Source organism: Mesoplodon mirus, assembly GCF_964341445.2.
Source record: "Mesoplodon mirus genome assembly, chromosome: 4".
Lineage (NCBI taxonomy): Eukaryota > Metazoa > Chordata > Mammalia > Artiodactyla > Ziphiidae > Mesoplodon > Mesoplodon mirus.
This window is the reverse complement of record NC_138979.1, coordinates 112153673-112181089: the sequence shown is the minus strand read 5'-3', so window position 1 is coordinate 112181089 and position 27417 is coordinate 112153673. Positions and strand designations below refer to the sequence as shown.

General features: G+C 35.2%; 1 protein-coding gene across 6 annotated transcripts in view; it reads left to right on the top strand.

Moving 5' to 3' along the window:
• The window catches only part of KATNBL1 (katanin regulatory subunit B1 like 1), a 66579-nt gene extending 40552 nt beyond the window's left edge, over positions 1-26027 (top strand). For 5 of the 6 annotated variants that reach the window (XM_082618134.1, XM_082618132.1, XM_082618133.1 and 2 more), the window contains 9 exons: positions 8952-9082; positions 10018-10058; positions 11516-11795; positions 15706-15824; positions 16520-16570; positions 16666-16755; positions 17099-17188; positions 18000-18093; positions 19793-26027. In XM_082618134.1, the coding sequence (XP_082474260.1) occupies positions 8966-9082; positions 10018-10058; positions 11516-11795; positions 15706-15824; positions 16520-16570; positions 16666-16755; positions 17099-17188; positions 18000-18093; positions 19793-19825 (915 nt within the window). In that variant the 5' untranslated portion in view covers positions 8952-8965 and the 3' untranslated portion in view covers positions 19826-26027. Of the gene's footprint in view, positions 1-8951; positions 9083-10017; positions 10059-11515; positions 11796-15705; positions 15825-16519; positions 16571-16665; positions 16756-17098; positions 17189-17999; positions 18094-18947; positions 18981-19792 lie in introns of those variants that run through there. The other variant, XM_082618137.1, reaches the window with a different exon arrangement.
• The last annotated feature ends 1390 nt before the right edge of the window (positions 26028-27417 follow it).

Below are 27417 nucleotides of genomic sequence, written 5' to 3'. Positions count from 1 at the left end.
GTTATCTGGGCTTTTGCGTTGATATTCATCAGTAAAATTGGTCCACGGTTTTATTGTGCAATCTTTATTATATTTTAATAACACTGGTATACTGGCTTCTTAAAAGAATTTGGCAGCTTTTCTTTTGTTTGCGGTACGCGGGCCTCTCACTGCTGTGGCCTCTCCCGTTGCGGAGCACAGGCTCCGGACGCGCAGGCTCAGCGGCCATGGCTCACGGGCCTAGCCGCTCCTCGGCATGTGGGATCTTCCGGGATTGGGGCACGAACCCGTGTCCCCTGCATCGGCAGGTGGACTGTCAACCATTGCGCCCCCAGGGAAGCCCGGAAGCTTTTCTTATCTTTGGAACCACTCTAAGTTACTACCATAGTGCTACATTACAATAATTTTTACCCCATTATTTTAGAAGTTATGATGAAATTGTATGAATTTGGATTTAGAATACTCTTTAGCCATATGTATAGACTTTAGTTCCATGTACCAAATGTCTTTATTTTCAAAAGGGGAATTTAAAGAGAGTACCACTCCAGAGAAGTAATAGTGGACCCAAAGACAGAACTGATTAAGAACATTCCCCACTGGATCACCAAGGGAAAGCAGCAACATCACAGATGAACCAAAACAGTATTTCATTCATATGTATTCCTTCAAACAGATTATCTGACCAACATTGTTGATTTTATCCTGAAATAAAATTAATTTACATTCTAGTCTAGGAATAAGGCTAGGAGAAAGGTGAGGGAGAAATAAAATTAGATCTCAATGAAATTTTTACCTCAGAAGATCTGTAAGATTGATCAACTACACACAGTTGAGAGTTGACTGTAGGTGAGGTCCTGTCCTTTCTGTGTAAATACATTATGTCTATAAAATAAACAAGAGAATACGGTGGATGGAACTGGCTTTAATGAATGGAAATCTGGACAACTTTAAAACAATGAGCACTACAGTATTTAATGAGAAACTTTCAGAGAGAACTCTTAATTCAGTAGTTCCCAGGTGAGGTCTTCAGACGAGCAGCATGAGCATCACCCAAGAGCCTGTTAGAAATGCAGAGTCTCAGGCCCCACTTCAGCCTTTCAGGGGATGGGGCCCAATAATCTGTATCATAAGAAGGTCCACAAATGATTCCGATGCTAAAGTTTGAGAACTGCTCCAGCTTATCACTTCTATGTTTCTAGGCTGACTTTAAAGCTGATCCCATCCTCTGGCTCCGTGTTTTTACCTGTAATTTAGCCAAAATAAACTTATTTTAGAGTTCAAAAGGAAGACAGATTTGCCTAACTTTAGGAGCCCCTGTGTTGGTGACCAGAATATTCTCTACTGGTTAAGGAGGACTGGTAAACAGTTTTGAGATCTTGGAATGTAAGGTACTAATGAATTATTTTACTAATTACGTTTTCCATTTCAAGTATCTCTGATTCTATGATTATGTAAGCTGATTAACTTACATAGTAGCAAAACAAAGTGACAATAAAAAAATTAGTTACGCTAATTTAATAACAAATTACAACTATGTGCCTTTTGATATGAAATCATAAAATTAATTATTCTTGGTGTTTTCATTTACTTTTCTTCTTTTTTCTTTACTTTTCAAACTTATAAACTTGCAAGCATAGTGCATTTTAACGGAGGAATTTTGCTATTTCTTGCCAATTTCAAATTATAACTTCCAGCCTTGTCAGTTTTTGCTTCATGTATTTTTCACCTGTGTTGTTTGGTGTGTACATATTTAAGATTGCTATGTTTTCTTGATGGTTTGGCCCTTTTATTTTTATTTTTTTATAAATTTTATTTATTTATTTTTGGCTGTGTTGGGTCTTCATCACTGCACATGGGCTTTCTCTAGTTGGGGTGAGCGGGGGCTTCTCTTTGTTGTGGCACGCGGGCTGCTCATTGCAGTAGCTTCTCTTGTTGTGGAGCATGGGCTCTAGGTGTGCAGGCTTCAATAGTTGTGGCACGAGGGCCCAGTAGTTGTGGCTCGTGGGCTCTAGAGTGCAGGCTTAGTAGTTGTGGCGCAGGGGCTTAGTTGCTCCGCGGCATGTGGGATCTTCCCAGACCAGGGCTCAAACCCGTGTCCCCTGCATTGGCAGGTGGATTCTTAACCACTGCGCCACCAGGGAAGTCCTGGCTCTTTTAAATTAATATTTGCATGATACATCTTTTTCTTCCTTTTACTACTTTCTTTTTTCCCCTGTGATGAGAACTTTTAAAGATCTATTAGGATCTTTCTTCTGTGTTCTACTTTCCTTTATCATTATATTTGAAATGAATTTCTTATAGACAGAATATTGTTAGGTCATGTTTCTTAATGTACTCTGCCAATCTCTGGTTTTTAACTGATATGTTTAGAGCATTCATATATAATGTAATTATTGATATGTTTCTGCCATTTTATTTTTTGTTTCTGTTCTATTTTTTTGTTTCTCTTTTTTTTTGCCTTCTTATGAGTTACTTGTACACATTTTAAACATTACATCTCAATTTATCTATAGTAGTTTTTACTATGTTTCTTAATAAAACAGTAGCAGTAGCTTCTAGTAATGGTTCTAGGTATTATGTTACACATCTATAATTTATCACAGTCTACTGATGGCATCATTTTACAAGTTTGAGTAAAGTGTGGAAACTTTACCTCCCTTTATATCCCTTTGCCCTTCCCCACTTACAGCATAGTTGTCTTAAACATTCTTCTGCATATATTTTGAACCACATCAGATAGTGTTATAATTTTTGCTTCAAACATCAAACATAATTTACCTTATGGTTTTCTTTTTGTCTCCTTGATGTTCTAAGATTCCTTCTTTAATTTCCTTTTATTTGAGAATGTCTTGGTTTCTCCTTCATTCCTGAAGGATATTTCCTCCACATAGGAGATTCTGGGCTGACAATTCTTTTCTTTTGCCACTTGAAACATGTGCCACTGCCTTGTGACTCTCCCTCAGTTCTCTCCATCTCTTCTCTAATGAGCCCCAGGTATTATAAACCAATTTCATTTATGTGACGACTTCTCCCTTCAGTCTGTTAACCCGCTCCAGTTGTTGTCGTGTACTCCTGGTGCACAGCCTTCATCCTGGGATCTTTGTTTATAACCATCATGAGAATTCCCTTCTCATTTCTCCTGTTGGCTCTCCATTTCTTGTATTTCTCATTTTTATTATTTCTCAGATTGCTGCAGGAAGAATTTTTTTTGGAACTGTGAATTTCTGAAGATTTTTTTTCCTACACTTGCACTCAGGTGGTGACTAGTCTGGATATAAAATTTCAAGTTTCCTAAGAATTTTGAAGGCATTGTTCTATGCCTTTATCATTTGTATGTGACTTGGTTTGGGTTTTAGGGGGGGTTTGTTTATTTGTTTATTGTATGTTTTCACCTTCTCTGGCTTCTCTGGTGCTCTGAAATGTGACGATGTGCCTTGTCGGTCTATTTTCATCTGCAATGCTGACCCTCAATGTTCCCTTTCAGTTTGGGAATTCATGTCCTTCAACTGTGAACAGTTTTCAATTATTTCTTTGCTTTCCTCTTTGTTTTTTTCTGTACTCTTTCTGAAATTCTGTTTATTTGAATATTGGTCTCTATAAACCAATCCAGGTTCTTTTAAAAAAATTTTTTATCCTACATTCTAGGAGATACCCTCAACTTTCTTTTCCAACTTCTATTGAGTTTTTCTGCTGTCTTATTACATCCTATTTTTAATTTCCAAGAGTCTTTGTCAGCTTGTTTTTTTTCATTTGTGTTTCGTGGATGCAATTTGTTCTTATCTCCTGAGGATTTTTTGAAAGTTGGGTTTATTGAGATGTTTACATGCAAAAAAAATAAAAATTCATACTATTAGAGTTCTGACAGGTAACTACTACCATAATCAAGATATAAAAAGTTCTTTGGGGACTTTGACCATCACTGATGTCAGTATTTTTAGGAGTGTGTGTGTGTGTGTGTGTGTGTATGTGTGTGTGTTTTCCTCTGGGACTGATCAGAGTTCCCAAAGAAGCATCTTCTGCACTCTTCCCCTGGAGTATTTAAGCCTGGCTGCAAGCCTCTGTGAGGCACGTGGTAGAAAGAAGGTTAGAGGTCTTAACATTTAGTATGTAAACTTTCACTTGATCGCCCTGTTTAGAATATGTTCCTCTCACCCACATTTGTGCCTGGTGTTTCCCATCCCAAGGACTCTGTTTTAGATTTTCCATACAATAAAACTCCAGTTTTTTACTGAAACGGGGAAGGGGATCTAGGACTCTTAACTGTGTCTTAAATGGATATTCATTCATTGTACTTGTTCTTAAGCCCACCTTTATCCCACTTTTTGAGGTCCTCAGTATTGCCAATTTCTGAACCTTTGGAGGATTCTGCTTTTCACCTTTCCTCACTGATGCTTTAGGATTTAGCTTTCTCAGATCTGCTAAGTCATTTATCACTTACACTTTGCAGTTTCCAAAATGTTGTTGCCATTGCCTCATCTTCTATTCTTTGCCCTTATGGGGTTTATGCCTTTCAAATCTTCTTTACTGTCATTGTAATAGGGTTTCAGGGAAAGGTAAAAGTAATTGCATGTGTTTAGTCCATTATCTTTAACTAAAAGTCCCCCTTTCTTTCAAAGACAAAACAAACAAACAAAAAAGCTTACCTTGTGGACAAGACCCTTTATGATCTAGCTTCTGCCTATCTCTCCAGCCTCGTTTCTCACTCTGCTGCAGCACACCCCCAGCCTAAGCTCTAGTCACATGCATCTACTTAACAGATTGCCAAACAAATCATGTTGCTTCATGCCTTTCAGTTCTACACATGCTATTTTCTCAATGTGCTATTTGCCCTAGAAGACTTTTCCTCAGTGGAGATTTGCTGACTTGCATGGGTACCCCTCTGTCAGAGTGCTTATTGTATTACTGCAATTATTTATTTACTTTTTTAAAAGTCTCATCCTAGAGGTTTTGTAACCTGGGGGCACAAGTGGATGGACTGTCCCTGAATTAGCCGCGAAATCGTAAAATACCCTGAAATTGATTGCAGAACTTCCTGTGTTCGTGATTATTTTTGGAAAATTCTCTAAGACAGATTTTTTTTTTTTTTTTTTTTTTTTTTTTTTACTAAGAAAGTGTATCAGAAAAACCTGTGGGGAGGGGCGGGGAGGGAGAGGGATGGACTGGGAGTTTGGGGTTGGTAGATACAAACTATTACATTTAGAATGGATAAACCACAAGGTCCTAATGTGTAGCACAGGGAACTATACTCAATATCCTGTGATAAACCATAATGGAAAAGAATATTAAAAAATAATGTGTCTCTATGTGTGTAACTGAGTCAGTTTGCTGCACAGCAGAGATTGCCACCACATGGTAAATCAACTGTACTTCAGTAAAAAAATTTTTTAAATGATAGAAATACCTGTGGGGCTTTTTAAAAATATAATTGCTTTGGGCTTTTTTCCTGATACCTGCTGAGTTATAGTCTGAAATTAGGGCCCAGAAAGATGTATTTTCAAAAAGCTTCCTAAATGATTCTTTTTTTTTTTATAGTGTTTATTTATTTTTACTTGTTGACAGTTTTTTGCTTTATTTATTTATTTATTTATGGCTGTGTTGGCTCTTCATTTCTGTGCGAGGGCTTTCTCTAGTTGTGGCAAGCGGGGGCCACTCTTCATCGCGGTGCGCGGGCCTCTCACTATCGCGGCCTCTCTTGTTGCGGAGCACAGGCTCCGGATGCGCAAGCTCAGTAGTCGTGGCTCACGGGCCCAGTCGCTCCGCGGCATGTGGGATCCTCCCAGACCAGGGCTCGAACCCGTGTCCCCTGCATTAGCAGGCAGATTCTCAACCACTGCACCACCAGGGAAGCCCCTAAATGATTCTTTAGAACAGTATCTCTGTCCATCATCTACATTAACTCCAGGGCCTGGCATATAATGAATGCTCAATAAATGTTTAAAACAAGAATGAGGGAGAAACTTGGGTTTCAGGGCATGACCTGAAATAAATTTGCTATGTGAAACCTGAGTGCAAGTGGGAAAGTCACCGATATCCTCTGTTACATAAATGAAGTCACAGCATTTATTTTCTCCCCTTTGGATATAATTGGAGGAGCAAAAGAATGTGGGTTATATTTTTCATAGATGGAAGAAAGCTTTGGAGAGCTAGCTGCACGAATGAAAGAAAAATTTAAAGGTTGGGCATAAAACAAGTCAGATATATATAGTCTGATTTTGGTTCCCCTGGCTGCTTATGGTTGTATATGACCCAGTGATTTGCTTCCAAAATTTTAGGCTTCAGTGCATTCGAATCTCAAGATACCACTACTATTAGACCTGATTTCATAAACTTTAATAATACATGGCTAGTGATATGGAAAATGGGGAGATTGACATGTTGTGTTGGCAAAAAGTACATGCCATATTATTGTAACTGGTTGCAATTTAGGAATGAGAACAGAAAGAACTTTACTGGAATCCCCTGCCTTGTGCTTCCTCTATGTTTAAGGCTTTTAAAAAATGTATAACTTAGAACTACATTCATACCTCAGAGATATTGCAGGTTTGGTTTCAGACCACCATAATAAAGCAAATCACACAAATTTTTTGGTTTCCCATTGCATATAAAAGTTATGTTTATACTATATTATATGTAGTTTATTAGGTGTGCAGTAGCATTATGTTTAAAAAATGTACATACCTTAATTTAAAAATACTTTATTGCTAAAAATTGCTAGCCATCATCTGAGCCTTCAACAAGTCGTAATCTTTTTGCTGGTGGAAGGTCTTGCCTCAGTGTTGTTGGCTGCTAACTCATCAGCGTGGTGGTTGCTGAAGTTGGGGTGGCTATGGCAGTTTCTTAAAATAAGACAGCAGTGAAGTTTGCTGCATCAATTGACTCTTCCTTTCACAAATGATTTCTCTGTAGCATGCAGTGTTGTTTGATAGCACTTTACCCACTGCAGAACTTCTTTCAAAATTGGAGTCAATCCTCTCAACCCCTGCTGCTGCTTTATCAACTGAGTTTGGCAATATTCTATATAAATTCTTTCCCATCATTTCAACAGTTTTCACAGCGTCTTCACCAGGAGTAGATTCTTTCTCAAGAATGCATCTTCTTTGCTCATCCAGAAAAGGCATCTCCTCATCTGTTACAGTTTTATCATGAAACTGCAGCAATTCAGTAACATCTTCCAGCTCCGCTTGTAATTCCAGTCCTCTTGCTATTTCTACCACATCTGTAGTTACTTCCTCCACTGAAGTCTTGAACCCCTCAAAGTCATCCATTAGGGTTGGACTCAACTCTTCCAAAATCCTGTTAATGTTGATATTTTGACCTTTTCCCATGAGTCACAAATGTTTGTAATGACATCTAGAATGTTGAATCTGTTCCAGAAGTTTTTCAGTTTACTCTGCTATAGCCTTACAAAATATATTTCGTAGTAATAAGACTTGAAAGTCAAAATTATTCCTTGCTCCATGGGCTGAAGAATGGATGCTCTGTTAGCAGGCATAAAAACAATATGAATCTCATTGTACATCTTCATCGGAGCTCTTGGGTGACCAGGTGCATTGTGGATGAGCAGTAATATTTTGCAAGGAATCTTTTTTTCTGAGCAGTAGGTCTCAACAGTGGGCTTAAAATCTTCAGTAAACCATATTGTAAACACATATGCTTTCATCCAGGCTTTGTTGTTTCATTTATAGAGTTCAAGTAGAGTTGATTTAGCATAGTTCTTAAGGGCCCTAGGATTTGGGGAATGGTAAATGATCACTGGCTTCAACTTAAAGTCATCAGCCACATTGGCCCCTAAGAAGAGAGTCAGACTGTCCTTTGAAGCCAAGCTTTGACTTCTCTCTTAGCAATGAAAGTCCCAGATGGCATCTTCTTCCAACAGAAGGCTGTTTCATCTCCACTGAAAATCTGTTGTTCAGTGTAGCCACCTTCATTCATTATCTTAGCTAGATCTTCTGGATAACTTGCTACAGCTTCTACATCAGCACATGCTGCTTCACTTTGTACTTTTATGTTATAGAGATAGCTTCTTTCCTTAAACCTCATGAGTTAACCTCTGTTAGCTTCAAACTTTTCTTCTGCAGCTTCCTTACCTCTCTCAACCTTTATTAAAGAGAGGGCCTTGCTCTGGAATAGGTTTTGGCTTAAGGGAATGTTGTGGCTAGTTTGATCTTCTATCCAGATCACTAAAACTTTCACCATGTCGACAGTGAGGCTTTTTCGCTTTACCATTCGTGTGTTCACTGGAATGGCACTTTTAATTTCCTTCAAGAACTTTTCCTTTGCATTCACAACTTGCCTAACTGGTGCAAGAGGCCTAGCTTTCAGCCTTCTCGCTTTTGACATGCCTTCCTCACTACACTTAATCATTTCTAGCTTTTGACTTAAAAGGAGAGACTTACCACTGTTCCTTTCACTTGAACACTTAGAGGCCATGGTAGGGTTATTCACTGACCTAATTTCAATATTGCTGTGTCTTAGGGAATAGGGAGATCCGAGGAGAGGGAGAGAGCAGGGAATAGCCAGTCAGTGGAGCAGTCAGAACACACACATTTATCAATTAAGTTCACCATCTTAGGTGGACAAGGTTCATGGTGCTCAAAAACAGCTACAGTAGTAAGATCAAAGATCCCTGATCACAAATCGTTATAACAAATATAATAATGGAGAAGTTTGAAATATTGTGAGAATTACCAAAATGTGACACAGACATGAAGTGAACAAATGCTGTTGGAAAAATGGTGCCAATAGACTTGCTTGATGCAGAGTTGCCACAAACTTTCAATTTGTTAAAAAAACCCAAAAAAACACAATATCTGTGAAGTGAAATAAAATGAGGTATACCCACATATCCTTTGCTTTACTTGTAAGCCTCTTATACATAGCGTAGAGCTGTTGTATTTTTATGTGTGTTAAGGAAAGGATCAGGCTCGTTTGCTTTTTGTATTTTCCATTTATTATTTTTATTTTTTGTCTAGGTTTTTAAGAGATTATGGCATCTGAAACCCACAATGTTAAAAAACGCAACTTTTGTAATAATATTGAAGATCATTTCATTGATGTTCCTAGAAAAAGGATCTCTAATTTCACTAATAAGAACATGAAGGAGGTAAGTAAGTCCATGGTTTCTAGGAATGGGTAAGACAGTATCTCAGTCTGTTTGGGCTGCTACACAAACAATACCATAGACTGTGTGGCTCATAAACAACAGAAATTTATTTCTCACAGTTTTGGAGGCTGAGAAGTCCAAGATCAAGGCCCTAGCAGAGTTGGTATCCAGTGAGGGCCAACTTCCTAGTTCATAGATAGCTTTTCTCTACTTCCTCACATGATAGAAGGGGAGAGAGAATTCTCTGGGCTCTCTGTTACAAGGACACTAATCTTATTCATGGGGTTTTACTTTTATGACCTAATCACCTCCCGAAAGCCTTACTTCCTAATACCATCACTCTGGGGGTTAGGATTTCAACAGAGGAATTTGGGGGAGACACAGTCATTCAGTTTGACACAATTTAAACTGCTAAGTCTATGGATACTTCTGGTTAAAGTGTTTAAGCAATGGGAGGGTGACAGTTCTGCTCAATCTGCCAAAATTAAGTAGAATTAATCAAATAATTGAAATCTGTATTCCAAAAGCTCTGAAAACTTTTTGGCAGTATATTGTTTTGATATAGTATAATTTGACTATTTTAGTTTAATTTTAGAGGAATCACAGAGATGCTTTTTGTTCACCATTGCAAGGCTCATTAGCACTGATATAATTTCTTAAAATCATATTAAAATTCAACTCATTTATTTAGCACTCTGTATATATAATATGTGACTAGTAGCGTGAACTAGCCAGATGGGTATGTTGCGTTGTTAAAAATACCTACATACAATGTTGTTGTAACTAATGATTGAGAGTACAGCATCAGTACGGTAAAAGCTTTAATCTGAAAAATTTAATAGTTCAATTTCAGACTTGTTGACATTAATCACAAAGTTTACATAGCTTTGTTAAGGAACTTAAATATGCTGCAACTATCTACTTTTATTTTTCAGGTCAAGAAGTCTCCAAAACAGTTGGCTGCTTACATAACTAGGTAAGAGCTTCTTTAAAGTTTGTGGGAAACAGCAAATATTGAAAGCTGGGTAAGAGTGAAAATGGAGCGGGGAAGTATTGTCTTTTAGTATAATAATATTAATTTATTGTCAGACAACTCCTTTGTGCCAGGTATTGTGCTAAACATATCAATATTAGATAGGTATCATTACCCCAAACAGTTGATGAGTAAAACTAAAGACTTGTGATTTCTTTAGGATTGTACATCCAGAAGGTGGTAAAAACGGCATTTACTCTCAGATCTGCCGAACTCCAAAGGCGCTTTCTACTAAACCACTCGTTCTCAAAGTGTGTGATCTGTGGACCCTGGAGGTCCCAAAGGCCTTTCAAGGAGTTTGTGAGGTCAAAACTATCTTCATAACAATACTAAGACATTATTTACCTTCTTCATTTCCACTCTCTTACAAGTGTACAGTAGAGTTTTCCAGCAGCTACATGATATTTGATATCACAATATATGGAATGCAGAAGCAGATATGAGGATCCAGCTGTCTTCTGTTAAACCAGATATTAGAGATTTTGCACAAATGCAAAACAGTGCCATTCTTCTCACTATATTTTTTGTTCGTTTGTTTTGGAAAATAAAGGATTTTTAAAAAAATATTCTATGTAGTATGTAATGAGTTTATCTTTTTCTTTTTCTTTTTCTTTTTTTGGCTGTGCTGCGAGATTTGTGGGATCTTAGCTCCCCGACCAGGGATTGAACCCACGCCCTCAGCAGTGGAAGTGTGGAGTCCTAACCACTGGACCGCCAGGGAATTCCCCCGAGTTTATCATCTTTAAAATTAATTAACAAATTTTCTGTTTTAGTTTCTGATTCATCAAATATCAGTAAATATTGCCCACATAAAAAAATTCTTTTGAGACCTCAATAATTTTTAAGAGTGCAAAGCATCCTGAGGTCAAAACATTTGAGAACCACTATACTAAACCATGAGATGTTGTCAGTAGTATTTTATCTTATTCAAACAAATTAAGTGTACTTCAACTTAATCGAAATAAGTGTTCTCTTTTATTTTATATTAAAATATATATTCAGACTTGCCTGATTCAAATTAAAATATTCAAACTTGCTCACTTATTGTGTCACTTTGTTAGAAAAAGATTAGGTGACTAGAAATTGTTAAATTTTTCATACTCCCTGAATGCCCTGTAATATTTCATTTTAAAAGTATCTAGTTATTATGCCTCTTCTTTTTTTTTTTCCCCCTTTTGGTATAAAGTACCATCCTTTTCATTGTTTTCCAGATGGATTGTAATTTCCCTTTTATTTTCCTCTTCAATCTAAGAGTTAAGATTTTAAAAAATTATTCTGCTTACTTCTAATTTTAGTGGATTGTGATCACAAAATGTAGCCTACTAAATCTTTCTCTTTAAAAACTTTTAAAGGTTTTCATATGGTTCTTTTTCATTTAAGAAAATCAATTCTTTTTACAGAACAGTTGGACAAGCTGTGAAAAGCCCAGATAAACTACGTAAGGTGATCTATCACAGAAAGAAAGTTCATCATCCTTTTCAAAATCCTTGCTGCAGAAAAAAGCAGTCCCCCAACAGTGGGGGCTGTGACATGGCAAATAAAGAGAATGAGCTGGCTTGTGCAGGCCGCCTCCCTGAGCAAGTGCGGCAGGGTAGTCGACCATATCTGGTTAGCCCCAGTGATTCTGGTTCTTCACAGACAGAAAGCCCATCATCAAAATATAGTGGTTTTTTTTCTGAGGTAAGTCATTTATATAAGCTTAACTTTATTCCTGTTTTAATACTGGCTTTTTCCTTTGCCATAGTCTACTAGCAAAATAGTTCACTGCTGATTGAATTCAGACTATTTGAGAGACTGTAAGTCCCTGAGACAATTTTCTAGATTAACTAAATTTGAATCAGTTGTTTATTCCATTTTTCCAAGTTAGTGATATCTGAGATGGAATGAAATGATTAACAAGCTGCTGTAAATATTCAGAATGGAAAGTTGGCCAGTAGAGACTTAAAGAAAAGGAAAAGAAGAAATCTTGCCTAACAAGTGGACCACGAAAGCCAGTTATCCAAGCACATTTTGCTGGGCTCTCAAAATTGCCATTGGAAAGTTTTTTAAGGCAAACCTGCTTAGTTTTGCTCTTCTTCTGGCTCAGGCAAACTTAGTTGTTTGAACAGGTTCATGGGAATTGTTTTGGGTGATAGAAATGTTCTAAAACTGGACTGTGATGATGGTTGCACAACTCCATAAATTTATTAAAAATCATTGAATTACATATTTTAAATATGTGTGAGTTTTATGGTATGTAAATTATACCTCAGGAAAACCATTTTTTTAATGGTTATTTGAAAGAATGGTTTGTTAAAATTTATAAACATGACGAGTTTACAATAATAATTATTACGTTTTTTGTATATGTTATAGAAAATAAATCCAAAGGAAAAACTTATCTGTAATTTCAACATTTGTAAATAACAGTATTAAAATTTTGATGTGTCTTTTTTCTCCATATTATATTGTTTGATAATTAGATTTTTGTGTTTAATAATTTGATTTTTGTGTTTAATAAATTTGAATATTTTTCCATGTAATTAAATAACACTTCTACAATTTTTTCCCTTCCAGTTTTATTGAGATATAATTGACATACAGCATTTTAAAAGTTTAAGGGATACACATAATGATTTGACTTAACTACATCATGAAATGATTACCACATTGTTTAGTGAACATCCATCATATATAGATACAAAATTTTAAAAATGGAAAAAAATTTTTTTCCTTGTGATGAGAACTCTTAGGATTTACTCTCTTAACAGCTTTTATATATAAAATACAGCAGTGTTAATTATATTTACCAAGTTGTACATTACATCCCTAGTGCTTATTTATCTTATAGCTAGAAGTTTGTACCTTTTGACTGTCTTCCTCCAATTTCCCCTCAGCCACACCCCACCTCTGGTAACCACAAATCTGGTCTCTTTTTTTGTGAGTTTGTTTATTTGTTTTGATGTATAATAGACCTACAACACTATGTTAGTTCCTGGTGCACAGTGTAGTGATTTGATATTTCTGTACATTTCAAAATGATCACCACAATAAGTCTAGTTACCATCTATCACCATAAAAAGATATTATATAATTAATGGATACATAACATTACATTGCTTAAATTTACCTTAATTTCTTTAACTATGACTTGGTAAACTTAGTATTGTTTCTATCTGGCATGACAGTTTGAAAAGCATTTTCTGTGGCATACAAGCAATAAAAGAATCTTTTTATATTTAAATGGTCATAAGTATGTGGATGAATGAAAATGAGCATCACATGCAGGATAATAATTACAAGTAAATAATACAAAAGAAAGGTAGAAAACAAAGTGTTATTAACTAAAACCATAATGAAATGATGCAAAGATTCCATTTGCCAGTGGAAGTGTTCCTGTGTAAATAAGATCCTGGGGGAGTTCCCTGGTGGTCCAGTGGTTAGGACTTGGCGCTTTTACTGACGTGGGACTAGGTTCGATCCCTGGTCAGGGAACTAAGATCCCAAAAGCTGCTCAGCGAGGCCAAAAGAAAAGATCCTGGAGTAATAGAAAGTTAATAATGCTAGGAGAGATGAAGGAAGTGTGTATGGTATCTGTGAGAAAAGAGGGAGCAAGGAGAATTCAATAGTGAATTTTATGAGCCCTGGAGAATAGGGTACCTACAGGTACCTAAACCTTAGTGTTACAGAGGATCACTGTCATACTAAGTCATTCACAAATATGTATTGATGGCTCCCTGCTGTGCAGTGCATTCTGCAGGCTCTGAGAAATGGATTGGTGGGTGAAAAACAGACACTACCCCTACTTTCATGTAATTATAGAAGTGATGAGGCCGACACAGATCAGAAAATCAAAGAAACTACATACCCTGAAGGAAAAGAACATGTGACTATATAGTCCAGAAATCTGGCTTAGATTGGGACCTAGGTTGGTTCTTCAGTTGAACTGAGGGAATAAACATTCTCAGTGAAAATGCCTTAAAGCTGCAGTTTCACATTTGTATTAGTGCCGCAGTGTGGCATTTTTTCAAGGGCTTCCTTTAACCTTGCTCCCATTTCCCTACTTTTCACAAACCTGCATTAACCTCACACCTAACTAATGGGTTTATTGATTGTTTTTTCCTGATTGACTAGTGCCTGCTCTAAAAACCTAAATTTAAAAGTGATGCTATATTATTTTTTCAAAGTTCAAATATACATAACCTTTTCACCCGACAGTTGCACTTCTAGGTATATACCCAGAGAATTGAAAACATAAGTCCACACAGATACTTATGAACAGATGCTTATAACATTTTATAATAGCCAAAAGTGGAAACAATTCAGATGTCCGTCAACGGACTATGGGTAACTAAAGTGTCATATTCTATACAATAGATTATTATTTGATCATTAAAAAGGAGTAAAACACCAATGTATGCTACACTGTATGTAAATCTTGATCTTTCACACATCATGCTATGTGAAAGAAGCCACACACAAAAAAAGGCCACATATTGTATGATTCAATTTATGTGAACCATCCAAATTAGGTAAAGTCACAGGGACAGAAAGTAGATTAATCGTTGTGAGGAGCTGGAGAGAGGGGAGAATGGAGTCCAGGGTTTCTTTTGGGAGTGACGAAAAGGTTCTAAAATTCATTATGGTGGTGCTTGCAAAACTCTGTATATACTAAAAATTACTGAATTGTACATTCAAAATGGGTATGTGAATTATATCTTAATCTGTTATTGAAAAAAATTGGATCTAGCTGTTCCAGTTCTAAAATGAATCCTACAGAAGGTTTTGTACAAGTGCACATATTTATATACATAAGGATGTTCATTGATGCACAGTTTTAATAGGGAAAAACCAGAATCAATCTAAAATTATGGTACATAAAGACTGGAGAATATGTAATTGTTTTTTAAAAATGAGGCTGATCTATGTTTTGACATTGAAAAATCTTCATAATGTGTGTGAAAAAACAACGTTTTCAAAAATATAGATATTAGAATATTTTAATTTTATATCTACCTAATTTGTCTTTGTCTAGAAAGTGGTTTGAAAGATACTTACCAGTCTGTTAACTGTGATTACTCCTGAGGAATGTTAGTTGTTTTTGTGGGCAAGTAGAGAATATTCACTTTTTATTTTATAAAGTTTTGTGCTACTTGAACTTTTTACAATAGGAATATATTACCTTAATTATACAGAAAAAAATGAATGAATTTAAATACTTGTCACAAAACTCAATTTCTGTGGTTCCCTACTCATGCTATTCAGTTGGTAATGACTAGCCTATATGTTTACCTTTTTATTTAATACACATTATAAATTAAATCCTAGGTTTGTAGGTGAGTAAAAATAATTTATTCTATGAACTATTGAGATTTAAAAGGAAAATGGTAGCAAATAAGAAAAAGTATTGATAAAAAATAAACAGGTCCTAAATTTATTCAAATCATTTATTTACTGTGTTCACTGCAATATTCCTTTTTGTGGGCCAGTAAAAGGGAGTCATCTTTGCCTAATTTTAAAATACGTCTACCAGAATAATTTAATTGAAAAAAAATGGTTTCATGTCATATCTCAAATGTGCTTTTTAACAAATTAGATTCCTGCCTTTCAGGTTTCTCAGGACCATGAAACAATGGCACAGGTTTTGTTCAGCAGGAATTTGAGATTGAATGTAGCTTTAACTTTCTGGAGAAGGAGAAGTATAAGTGAACTTGTAGCTTATTTGGTGAGGTAAGTGTGACCCTTTATGGTTTTGTTTAGTAAAAGTAATTTCCAATGTATTATGTAGAAGTGCCTCTTCTTTTTTATGTTATACTGGCTAAAATTTTGAACTTCCTATGTTTAGCTTCAGTAGTAGCAGTATGGTTTAAATTACATTTATCTTCAGTCTAAGAGTAACCAAAATACAGAAAACCATCTGTTTTATCAGATTGAACAAAGCTGTTACCTTCTCTGATTAAGATTCTTATCTATAAAACTAAGAGATACCATTATGGGAAAACCAACCTTTTAAAAATCCCCTTTGAGTGAAAATTTTAACCATTACCTTCCTCACTGTATTTAAGTCTCCTCAGATGTTACCTTGGTGAGGCCTTCCTTGACTACCTTATTTAAAAATACGTATTTCTTCACTCCCTATCCTTCTTTCCCATTTTATTTTTCTCCATAGCCCTTACCACCACTAACATGCTTTATATAGTTCACTTGTTTATTGTCTGTCCGTGCCTTCTCCACCTCCTCTCACACTCACACACATATTGGAATACAAGCCCTATTTCTTTGTTCACTGCTGTATCCCTAACAACTGACTCATCATAGACACTCAGATCATTTGTTGAATGAGTAAATTTCTCAAAAGCAGTGTGAAGGTTATAATACGAAAATAAATAAGGAAATCAGCTATCTAAGCAATTTCGTTCCCACAGGATAGAAGACCTTGGAGTTGTGGTGGATTGCCTTCCTGTGCTCACCAATAGGTATAAAGAATATTTTTTCAGAAAAAAAGTACATTTAAAGAAGGACAAATTATGACCTGTTCATAATTTTATAACTTAGTATTTATTTACTTTAGTTTACAGGAGGAAAAACAATACATCTCACTTGGCTGCTGTGTAGACTTGTTGCCTCTAGTAAAGTCACTACTTAAAAGCAAATTTGAAGAGTAAGTGCTAATCTGAATCTCAATTCTTTTTTCTCTTTCAACATCCTTGATTTTGTGCCTTATAAGTGCATAGTGGTAGGCTGAGCTCCATGAGACATACATGGTTTCTGTTTTCCAGGAGCTTATAGTCCAATTAGGAAAAGAATATGGAATGACTAGAGAACAATATAAAACTGTCTATAAACATGTTACATAAAGTGTAGTTTTGTGAGAGTAGTGAAATAAATTTTTTAAAAAGGAAAGATAAGTGTTGTATGTGTTTTTTGAGGGGGGTAGAGTGTCATCTTTTCTAAAGGCTTCTTGGATGAAAACACTTGAATTTTGTAATGAAATGTCATTTCAGATATATAATAGTTGGTTTAAACTGGCTTCAAGCAGTCATAAAAAGGTGGTGGTCAGAACTATCATCCAAAACAGAAATTATAAATGATGGGTGAGTATACCTTTAAACTCATACTAATAAAGTTTTTTTTTTCAGGAAAAGCAGCGTGATTAAGCTAGGTGAGAATTTTATTTCATGATTATCAGTATATAATACTTATTCTCTTCATTTTCAGAGAAGTATTAAATTGGGATACTGTTCATATGTGAAAAGTTGAATTCCAGAGCCCAGTAACCCCCTGTGTATATTGTTCTGGCAGAATCCTACCCTTCATTTTGGGAGGCAAAAGCACAGCAGTGGTTTAACCCTTATATCCATTAGAAAGGAGTGAGAGAGAGAAAAAGAGATGGCTTTTAGTGGGATAAGATTGAGGCACAGGAATGGAGTCATCCTGCAGGGTCTTTTGGCTCCCAGACATTAATATGAGAGTCCAGTGTGGATGATTACACTTCTAAAAACTGTATTATAATCATAATTTGAGTATTGCCTTGATGTGAAAATGTGTGGGTATTCTACCAAATGAGCCAGATTATCATGAAGCTACAAAAAAAAAAATCTCCCAACAGTTTCCTTTAAATCCATAATTTGCTTTCTAGGCTCTCAGAATCTTTCCACTTTCCCACTTCATACTTGATTGTCTGAATGTTCCAAATGCCTGTTGTTTTCTTACTTTCTTTAACAACTAAGTAACTTTTAATTTCCATGATTGACATGTACTAGTTTAAAGAGTTGCTTGACTTCAAATGGTATAATTGTATCCTGAAAAATACTTGAAAAATTTAAAGCTGTTTTCATTAAGTGTATTTACTACCAAAGTCCATATCTTACTATATTTGCATTTTTTCTTCTTTTTTTCTCCTAGAAATATTCAAATTTTAAAACAACAATTAAGTGGATTGTGGGAACAGGAAAACCATCTTACTTTGGTTCCAGGATATACTGGTAACATAGCCAAGGTAATCTATATTTAAGCTTAATTAAAAATTAGACATAATGTAATAGTATTATACATTCATAAATGAATTCTTTCAAATGTCCAATTCAGTACTACTATAATAACGTCTAAAGTCAATTTCATATTTATAAACGCTTAAGGTCCTCTGGATATGAATATGACTTTGGCAAGGAATACAGGAATTAGTCATTGAATGTGTTTCAGATACAGCCACAGAAATAATGTGGTAGTAGGTGTTTAATGACCTAGCTACAATTAGAGGATAATATTTGAAAAAAGGTTAAGAACCCAGGTTAAAAAGGCAACTGAAAAGACAGTGCTACTCAGGAAGCAAGGGGTGAGGAACATAACCAGTTTGGAGGTATTTTTACTTGGCTTTTGCTAATGTCGTGCTTTTTTGGGAAAGTTAAATTGCTCAAATCACAGTATAAATTTGACATCGTTCTTTATTGATTTGCTTGTCTCAAAGGAAAACGTACATTGTTATTTTGGATTTTAATATTTAAACTCCAAAATAGTTTTGGTAGTTAAAATATAACTGCAGGAAAAAAATCACTGTTAGGAAATATTTCCACCCTTGTATTGGGCATACTGCTATCATATAAATGGGTATTAGCCAGAAATATAAAACCTTCTTTGGTTTAAAAAAATACAATATTTATATTTTTGTCTTGGACTTACTTATAAAATTCTTGAAATACCTTCATGAGAGGAAGCATAATGATGTGTCAAGCAAGTGTGTTACCACTGTGTATAATTTTACTGTGTGGAATTCTTAATGATAATGTTATGAATGGAAATCAATTTCCTGAAGTTTTTTTATTGTTATAATTTTAATTGTTCTTTTGATAATAGGAGGGGAAATGAAGTTAAAGTTGATAGAAAATAGAATACGTGATATATCACCTTTTTCTGGAAGTGCCTTGTCTTCTTAGTAGTAGAACTGAAAAATTGTTTCCTTAGAAATTTGCTTTCAATTGTAATTTTTTATAAAGGGAGAAGCTTTATTCTGAACATAACCTTAAGATACTGTATTTATTATTGCAAACAATATTGAGTGATTAAAAGATCTATGAAGTTCCTTAAGCTATGATAAAACCTCTTTTACAATATTAAACCCTCAATGCAATTTTTTTTTTTTTTCTTTTTTGCGGTACACGGGCCTCTCACTGTTGTGGCCTCTCACGTCGCGGAGCACAGGCTCCGGACGTGCGGGCTCAGTGGCCATGGCTTATGGGCCTAGCCGTTCCGTGGCATGTGGGATCTTCCCGGACGGGGGCACGAACCTGTGTCCCCTGCATCGGCAGGCGGACTCTCAACCACTGCGCCACCAGGGAAGCCCTCAATGCAATTTTTTGAGGGTAGAAATCAGAACGGCTATCCTCAAGCTGGTCTAGAGTTTATATAGCACTGAAGGAGTTGCTGTGAATGATGTAATGATCTTGCTTAGCTATAAAAGCAGAGTTGTTTGATCACAGAGACTAAAACATTCACTAAGCACTTTGCAAACACTTATTGAGCACATGCTGTGTGCTACAAAAGTGCAGATAAAATGTTGAGTAAGACAGATCTTTTGCCCTCAAAAGGTCGCAAAGGGAAACCGGCAAAGCTAGTGACCAAAAGGGAGAAGAAAATGGGGTGTGTGTATGTGTTGTATTTACAGTACTGGCTAATGAAATGTTTTTGTTTTATTCTCTAAGGATGTAGATGCTTATTTATTACAGTTGCATTGAGAGACTTCATCTACTAAATAGCATTTGGTTATTCGAAACATCCCTGGACTATATGATTTCCCAAAAAAATGTCTCACCTGAGAACTGTGAACTGTGGAAGAAATCAAAACCATTTTTTCCTTTAAAAAGCCACATAATGAAACCACTAATGAAATGCTAAGGATCTACTTCACATTGAAGTGGAAAAATATCCGAAAGGAGCAGCTTCAACTTCAATGAGGTGAAAGTGCACTATGAAGATTGTTCACCTTTGCTGCAATTTGGGATTTATATGGTTATTTGGTAACATTGTTTAAGAACTACTGGGTCTTAATGCAATCCTGCATAAGAATATAATTTATACTATGTGAAAAATAAGACAGGACTTATTACTAGGAATTATAAAGACCAATCATCATTACTTTTTTTAAGATTGTGTTTTATAAGAAAACACTTAAATGTGTGCAGCTACTATTTTCTTATGTTGAAAAGACTTTGAAAGTTTAAACCATCATAGCAGATAATCAATACTAAAAGTTTTTTGTTCACACTGAGATACTGTGTATGCAGAATGCCTTAATTATTAATAAGCCAATGTGTATGATACCAATATCTGTTTAAGAAAATTAAAACCAACCATGCTTCTGGCATGATAAAATCATGGAATTAAATCAGGGGTTTCCATTCATGTAGAATGTTGTTGTTAAAACTTATTCCACACCATTCTTAAAACCTGAGAATATTTTTAGTATCTCTGATTTTTTTTTTTGCCAGAATCATCATGTCATGTGTGTATGTGTTATTCCCATACATAAGAAAAAGGTGAATATGTATTTGTATGAATGCTTAACTGGAAATGTCCATGGAGTTGGCTAATTTATATTCACTTTTTATTGTATATAGATTTCTAATATTTTCAGTTCTGTATCATTTAAGTTTTCTTCATTTGAGTAAATTCACTAAATATTTCTATTTTTTGCTTTTTTAAATTCTGATTTTATATGAATTCTGATTTTTTTCACTACATATGTTTAAAGAACTGCATACAATGCTTTAGAATTGTTTACACTTAGTGCTGACCTATTTTACATTCCAACACTTTACTACCTCCTCCAAAGTTTGGTATGAAATGCCAGCAGACTGTATGAGGTCTTTTTTTTTAAATACCACTCTTAGTATCAGTGAATGTCTTAACATTCTGGAATGTCTTAACAGCTGTATGCATTATCTTGAAAGTGGCTGGGGTTAAATGCCACTCTTGGTGGTTCATACATCATCTCATCTTTAATAAGCCTGAGAGGCATCTGAGCAAAGATTTTGAGTAATTGAATTTCTGTGCAGTAATCCTTCAAGCACTTGAATGTAAATCTTTAGCATTTATCCAATTAGCCACTACTGATATGAATCCAAAACAAGCATCTTTCTTGCTTTAAAAAATGTTATTTTTTCACTGAGTTCTATTTTTGTGTAGCTATGTATTCCTTACAGTGAACATCAATTGTAGTAACTGGTTATTCTCTAAAGTTTTTAGAATAATTTCAGATTACTGCACTTCTGAGTTTTGAGAGCTGAGTTATTTAAGAAGTCATTTTTCAAGAGATGGGAATTTGATTTGTAAACCTGCGTCATCTCTGTGAAACCTTAAGATGATGAAATACAACCCTCCTTTGTTCCTATTCCTTTTAGTTTGCACTCTCTTATCTAACAGTTTCAACCAGTCAGCGCAGTTGGTGCATGGTGCTAATGAGGCTAAGGACAAGAGTTCAATCCTTTTAGGTGTTTAACTGTACACACATACACAGAACTATTCATGGCTACAGACTGCACCTTCTCTTAGGTATCCATCCCACAAATTCACTCTTGGTCACAAGGAAGATGGTGTGTATAGCATAACACAAACCCTTCACCTCACATGGAAAGATAACTCAAATAATTGGCACATGGGATACTATAGACTTTAATATTTAAAATAATATTAAAAATAATGTAATATCTAAAATTCTGTGTCAATATAGTTTTCTCTGGGTAAGATCAATGACTAAACATTGTCCTCTGAAAATCAAACTTAATCAAACTTCAGTAAAAATTAGGTACAAATACAAATGAAACATAGTAAAAAAAAAAAAAAAAGATTATCCTGCTAATGCTGAGTTTGGGTTTGTTAAAGGAGAGTAGATAATACTTCTTTTTTACATACTCAGAGCCATATAAGGCAGCAGTCTTTAGCTCACAAATATTATTCAGTGGCACACACTCCCAATTTCTGTTCTTGGCCTTTGCAGTTTACCTTAGTACCTACCTCTCTCAGTTACTGAGTTATGATTAGTATTAGATGATTTTAAGATTCTTGGATAAAAGGTGTTGGATAAGTAAATATTGATGAACTCTTATGTTGTTATCAAGCCCTTCTCATGCTGTTTAATTAGAACAGTGTTGATCTCCAGAAAGAGCCAAAGAAAGTGTTTACAAAGTATTTTGGCTGTTGTATTGACCTAGATTAGGACAATTGCTGTCTGTCATCGCTCTTTTGTTGCTGTGTTGCTAAGCAGTATAACTGAAGGACTACCCAAGGTCTCTATGCCTTTCTACCTCTTCTACCTTCTTCAGTTTTCTGTTCATGACTTGCTAACTTTGCAAGTCCAGGGACAGGTAGTTTTTTGAGATGGTAGAGGGTTATAATCAAGTAATTTGCTTCTTCTAGAGATAAAGTAAATGGTTTTATAATGAGTGTTCAGAATAAAAGTTAAAAGTTAGGAAGCAAGCCTTGTCAGATGGTTTTTAAAACTAATCTTTTGGCAGTAATTTCAAAAGTAATTGACATACATTATTTACATGAATCCTGAGGTGTGAGAATTTGGATATAAATATCTATATCTATTTTGAGGGATCATTAATATCAGCACTGAACTCTAAGGGCTACTGAGGAAGTAAATCCTAATGCCCCTAAACATACTTGGTACATGTCATGTCCTAACCTTAGAAATCCTTGTGTGGGTTCAAAGCTATATATCTGGACTTTGAAATAGTTTTCTCTCAAACTTAGAACATTTCTGTATTTGGCAAGTTGTTTATATAATTACTATCAATGGAAAACTAATTCGAGTAATGATTATTAGCTATTAAATGCTGATAATAGAAATTATATCTAAATGTTTATTCAGTTACTTAAGTTAGTCAAGGAGTTTGAAACAACAAAATTTAAGTTAATATTTTGGTAGGTCATTCCCAGTTATTTTTCTTCCTATTTAAGAACAAAATGGTAATGTCAATTGCCTTTGTTGATTTAAAGAAAAAAAAATAGAATCACAAGCAGCTGACTCAACTGGAGTGATCTATTTGGATTCACTACTTATCCTTCAACACAGACTTTTATTTTCTAGATTATTTTCAGATGAAAATAGTATTGCTGGACATTTGTTGGTAGGTATTTACTCCTATGTTATTCTTTCTCCCTTACTTTTTAATTCTTCTAGCTATGGAAATTGTCATAGAACTTTGTGACACACTATTCCCCCTCCTTTTTCATTCTGTAACAGGCACAGATGAATAAAAAGTTCATCCTTAAACACTGTATGGTTCTAATTTGTAATATAACTTGATTGATTCAATAACAGCACCAAGTATAACAATAAAAATAAATACTGCATATCATAAACCCAGTATACTGAGTACATTTTCCAGTGCTGTACTTAATATATAGAACATTGTGTCATCATAATTTTCTCTGGGTCAGATCATTGACTTAACAGTAAATGCTAAAATCAAACTTCAGTAAAAATTAAGTACAAATACAAATATATACCACAGTATTTTCTCTTATAGACTATAATTAATCATAAAACATGAAAAGACATAGTTACTGTGTACCAGTAGCTCTATGAAAGGGCAGCCCCACAGCTGCCAGTATTTTTTATAGCAACGCTTATTATATATTCTTTGATATACAGAATTACTATTCTCTGAACTACGAAGTTTTCTGTTGGTAGATGCCATGAGTCTAGATAAGGAGTCAGCCCCCAAATGTACTTTGTGTTCAAGTTCTGTGCTTTACAGTATTCTGTATTTTCATTCAGATTTAAACCAGGATTTTTTTTTTTAAAGGTCCTGGACCTGGCCAAGACGGTTGTGACACTATGGATTTATACAAAAGCTCAGAAGAGTTGATCCAACTAGAGTGAGAATCCTGGGATACACTGAATTGCTACAATTACTAGCTTCTAGAATTACTGTATTGCATTTATTAACCAAACTTGCAACATGGGGCCTGGATTGGAATTAGACTCCACTTTCCAGAAGTCAGGAGCAGAATTTACATCCATTTACTTTTCTACTTTCATTTGAAAAAGAAAGGGGGAGGAGGAAAAAGAAATGTAAAAACTTCATTAGACCTCTGCATGAATTAGTTGAACCAGTGAATGAGGACCTGCGTCACCTCTCATTTGCCCTGCAGTAACCCGCTGGTTCCTCTCTGTACACCTGTAGCTTAGGCCCAACGACAGCAAGAGAAATGCAAGTTAACACCTTCCTTTTAGGTAGGTTCCAAAGCTTACAAAAGGTTTAGAAGATGCTTATCTAACCCCCCTTTGCCATCCAGATTCCTTTCCCCTTACTTAGAATATAGATGACAAGAAATCAGTGAAGGGGAGAAACCAGTTCACTTTTCAATCCCTTGAAAGCCCCCCCTGCCTCTCCCTTAGACATAGACATAGGTATTCTTCAAGGTTCTGTCTTAGGTTTTCTCCCTCTACCATTTCCCTGAAAAAAAACATTGTTTATTTCCCATGGCGTCCTTTATCATCCACATTAATTGTTCTCATTTGGGGAACAGAAGGGAGGTCATTTTTTGACTGATCAAATAGGCATGGATTTTTTTTTTTAAGGTTGAGAAAACACTGAATTGTATGTTTATCATTCTCAAATGTATATCTTGCTTTAAACCCAACTCAGCGCATACACTATATATCCAATTTCCTACTGGAAACATCCACTGGGATTATCTTGTAGACATCCTAAATAAAGTGTACCCAGAATTGACCTCATTCTCCACCTCCACTCCCTTGCCCCGAACCTGCCCTCCAACCCCCTCTTCTACCACCACCCAGGGAGATAAAAGTGTTGTGTCTTGGTCTTGAATTTCCATTCTCATTGAGTATTCCTAATATCAACAATTATCAAGCCACAACCCCACGAGTCATCTTTGAATCATCTCTAAATCACTCATCACATCCTGTTGGTACAGCCCCCTAAATTTCTCTCATCTGCCGCATCCCTCCACTTCTGCCATTACTTAGTCTACATTATTCCAGCAGCCTCCTGACTGCCCTCTCTGGCATTCGTCCTGCATCCATACAAGCTATTCTCCACACATGCTCCCCCAGAATAGTCTATAGAGCACAAATTTTACCGTGTCACTCCTTAAGGCCACTTAGGAGAGAGTCTAAACAGTATGCTTTACAATCTCGACAGTGCCACCTTTCTCCCTTCCCCTCCCAATGCTCCAGCTAGAATGAACTTGTTTCAGTTTCTGAAAAACATTACACTTCCTCTACAAGGGTTGTTTGCCTGAACACTCTTCTCCCAAAGTCCACCCATTTATCATGTTCTTAGCCTTCAGGTCTCAGCTTAAACACAGTATCTTTCGGAGACTTCTCTGAAGCCTCTTCAGCTATTAGAAGTCTCTGCCACAAGTCTTTCACCTCAACCCTGTTTTTAACTCTGTGTAGTGTATTGAAATTGCTTATTATCTGTCTTCCCAGGTAGGCTGATAGCTTTATGAGGCCAGGGTCTGTGTTCTCTATCACATCCCCAGTACCTAGCATTTACCTACCCTACCAGTAGTGGGCATTTAATTCTTAGGAATAAAAATGCAAGGGTGTGGCATCTTTGGGCATACACTGTATGAGGAAGTAATTTAGTAGTCCAAAGCTATTGTGTGATAGCATAGCAGCTAAAAATGGGTAGTTATAGAAGCAAAATAACCAATTCTCGCTTTTTTGTTTTATGAAATTGGTTTATAAATATTAATGCTGCAACAAAATACAACCTTAGCTAAAATGTGTTTGATTCTTAAAAGATGTTACATTTATTTCTCTATGGTATGGTTTTACGCTCCACACAAGACCCATGCAAGTAAGGACCATCTATAAAGTTCAGAATTAAGGTATTTTCATGTAATGTGTAAAATACATAAATTTTCTTGAAATTGATGTTTTGTGTTTCTCTTCTTTTATCTTAAAACAACTGAGAATCGTGAGGGTTTTTTTCTTAGTTCCTTTTTAAAATTACAATAGTAGTTCATACTTTTTTTGAAAATAGAATAAGAAAAAGAAGAAAATTAAATACCCATAATCTCATCCACCTAGAGAGGAACCACTGTGTCTATCCTTCCAGATTTTATTCCATATGTATGCATATTTTTAATGCAAATGGATTCATACTCTACATACTGATGTTTGGTATATTGTTTCCTACTTTCCATATCCTGGAAAAGCTTGAAGGTAACTGAAAAACTTTTTTGCCTATTAAAGCTATTAATTTCTTTCGGGAAATTGGAAGAGGTAAAAAAATATTTGAGAATTACTTTTGAAGAATTTTCAGCATAGGATTCTGTTTTGTTTGACCATTACTAATCATTACGTACTTTAAAAAAATTTTATTTTAGGAAGGGAGCTTATAAGGAAAAAATATAATTTTCTGTATTTTGAAAAGAAACATAGGTTTGTTTAAATGATTCTAAGTATTTTGGAACAAAATTTCAACTTCTACTGTAGTGTATTTCCCCTAGCCATCAAACTTAATTTTCTGAATAAACAGTAGTTCAGTCCTTATTTATGAAACTGACATAACATTAAGCAGTACTATAAATGTTGAGTCAGTATTGAACTAAGATTTGATTTTTAAGATTCAGCCCTATCCAAATAAATCAATTCCAAATAACCTGACTCTCTCTTAAAACATTTTCGACAAAGAGTCCATCTAATGAGGTGCTTCTAAGTGGATAATTTTCTCTTCTGCCTAAATAATTGTTTGTTAGAGTCTGTATTCTTAAATAAAGAGTAATCACTGCATTCTATCCAGGAAGAAAATCACTTAATGCTGGAAATGGAGAAAAAATTAATTAATGATGAATAGGAACAGAGGTAGGTAAAGCTAGTTAATTATACATACACATAAACACATATATATAATGTGAATATTATCCTATGTGTAGGATCAACCTATTATCCTATGCTGTGATCAACCATAAAGATCATTATATCTTTATGCAGAGTAAAGGGAGGGGGGTTTTCTTACAAATGGACACATAAATGACTTCTGTTGAATGAACATTCTCCAGTAATGGTTTAGTGTGTTTACATTGCTAACTAGGTGAAATTCCTTAGTCTTCATCAACTCTTAAGATCACACTTTATATTGGCTTGCTTTCACAAAGAGCCATTTAAATGTTTGTTTTAAAGAACAGCAATAAAATTTTAATCTCCACATTATTTGAAAAGTTATTAGTGATTTAACCTAGTATAGTTTTGTTTTCTTTGACTTGGCACTTTTAAAGCCAATTAACAGCAAAACAGATCAACAGAAAATTATTTAGTACCCTTCTAATGAATAATTTT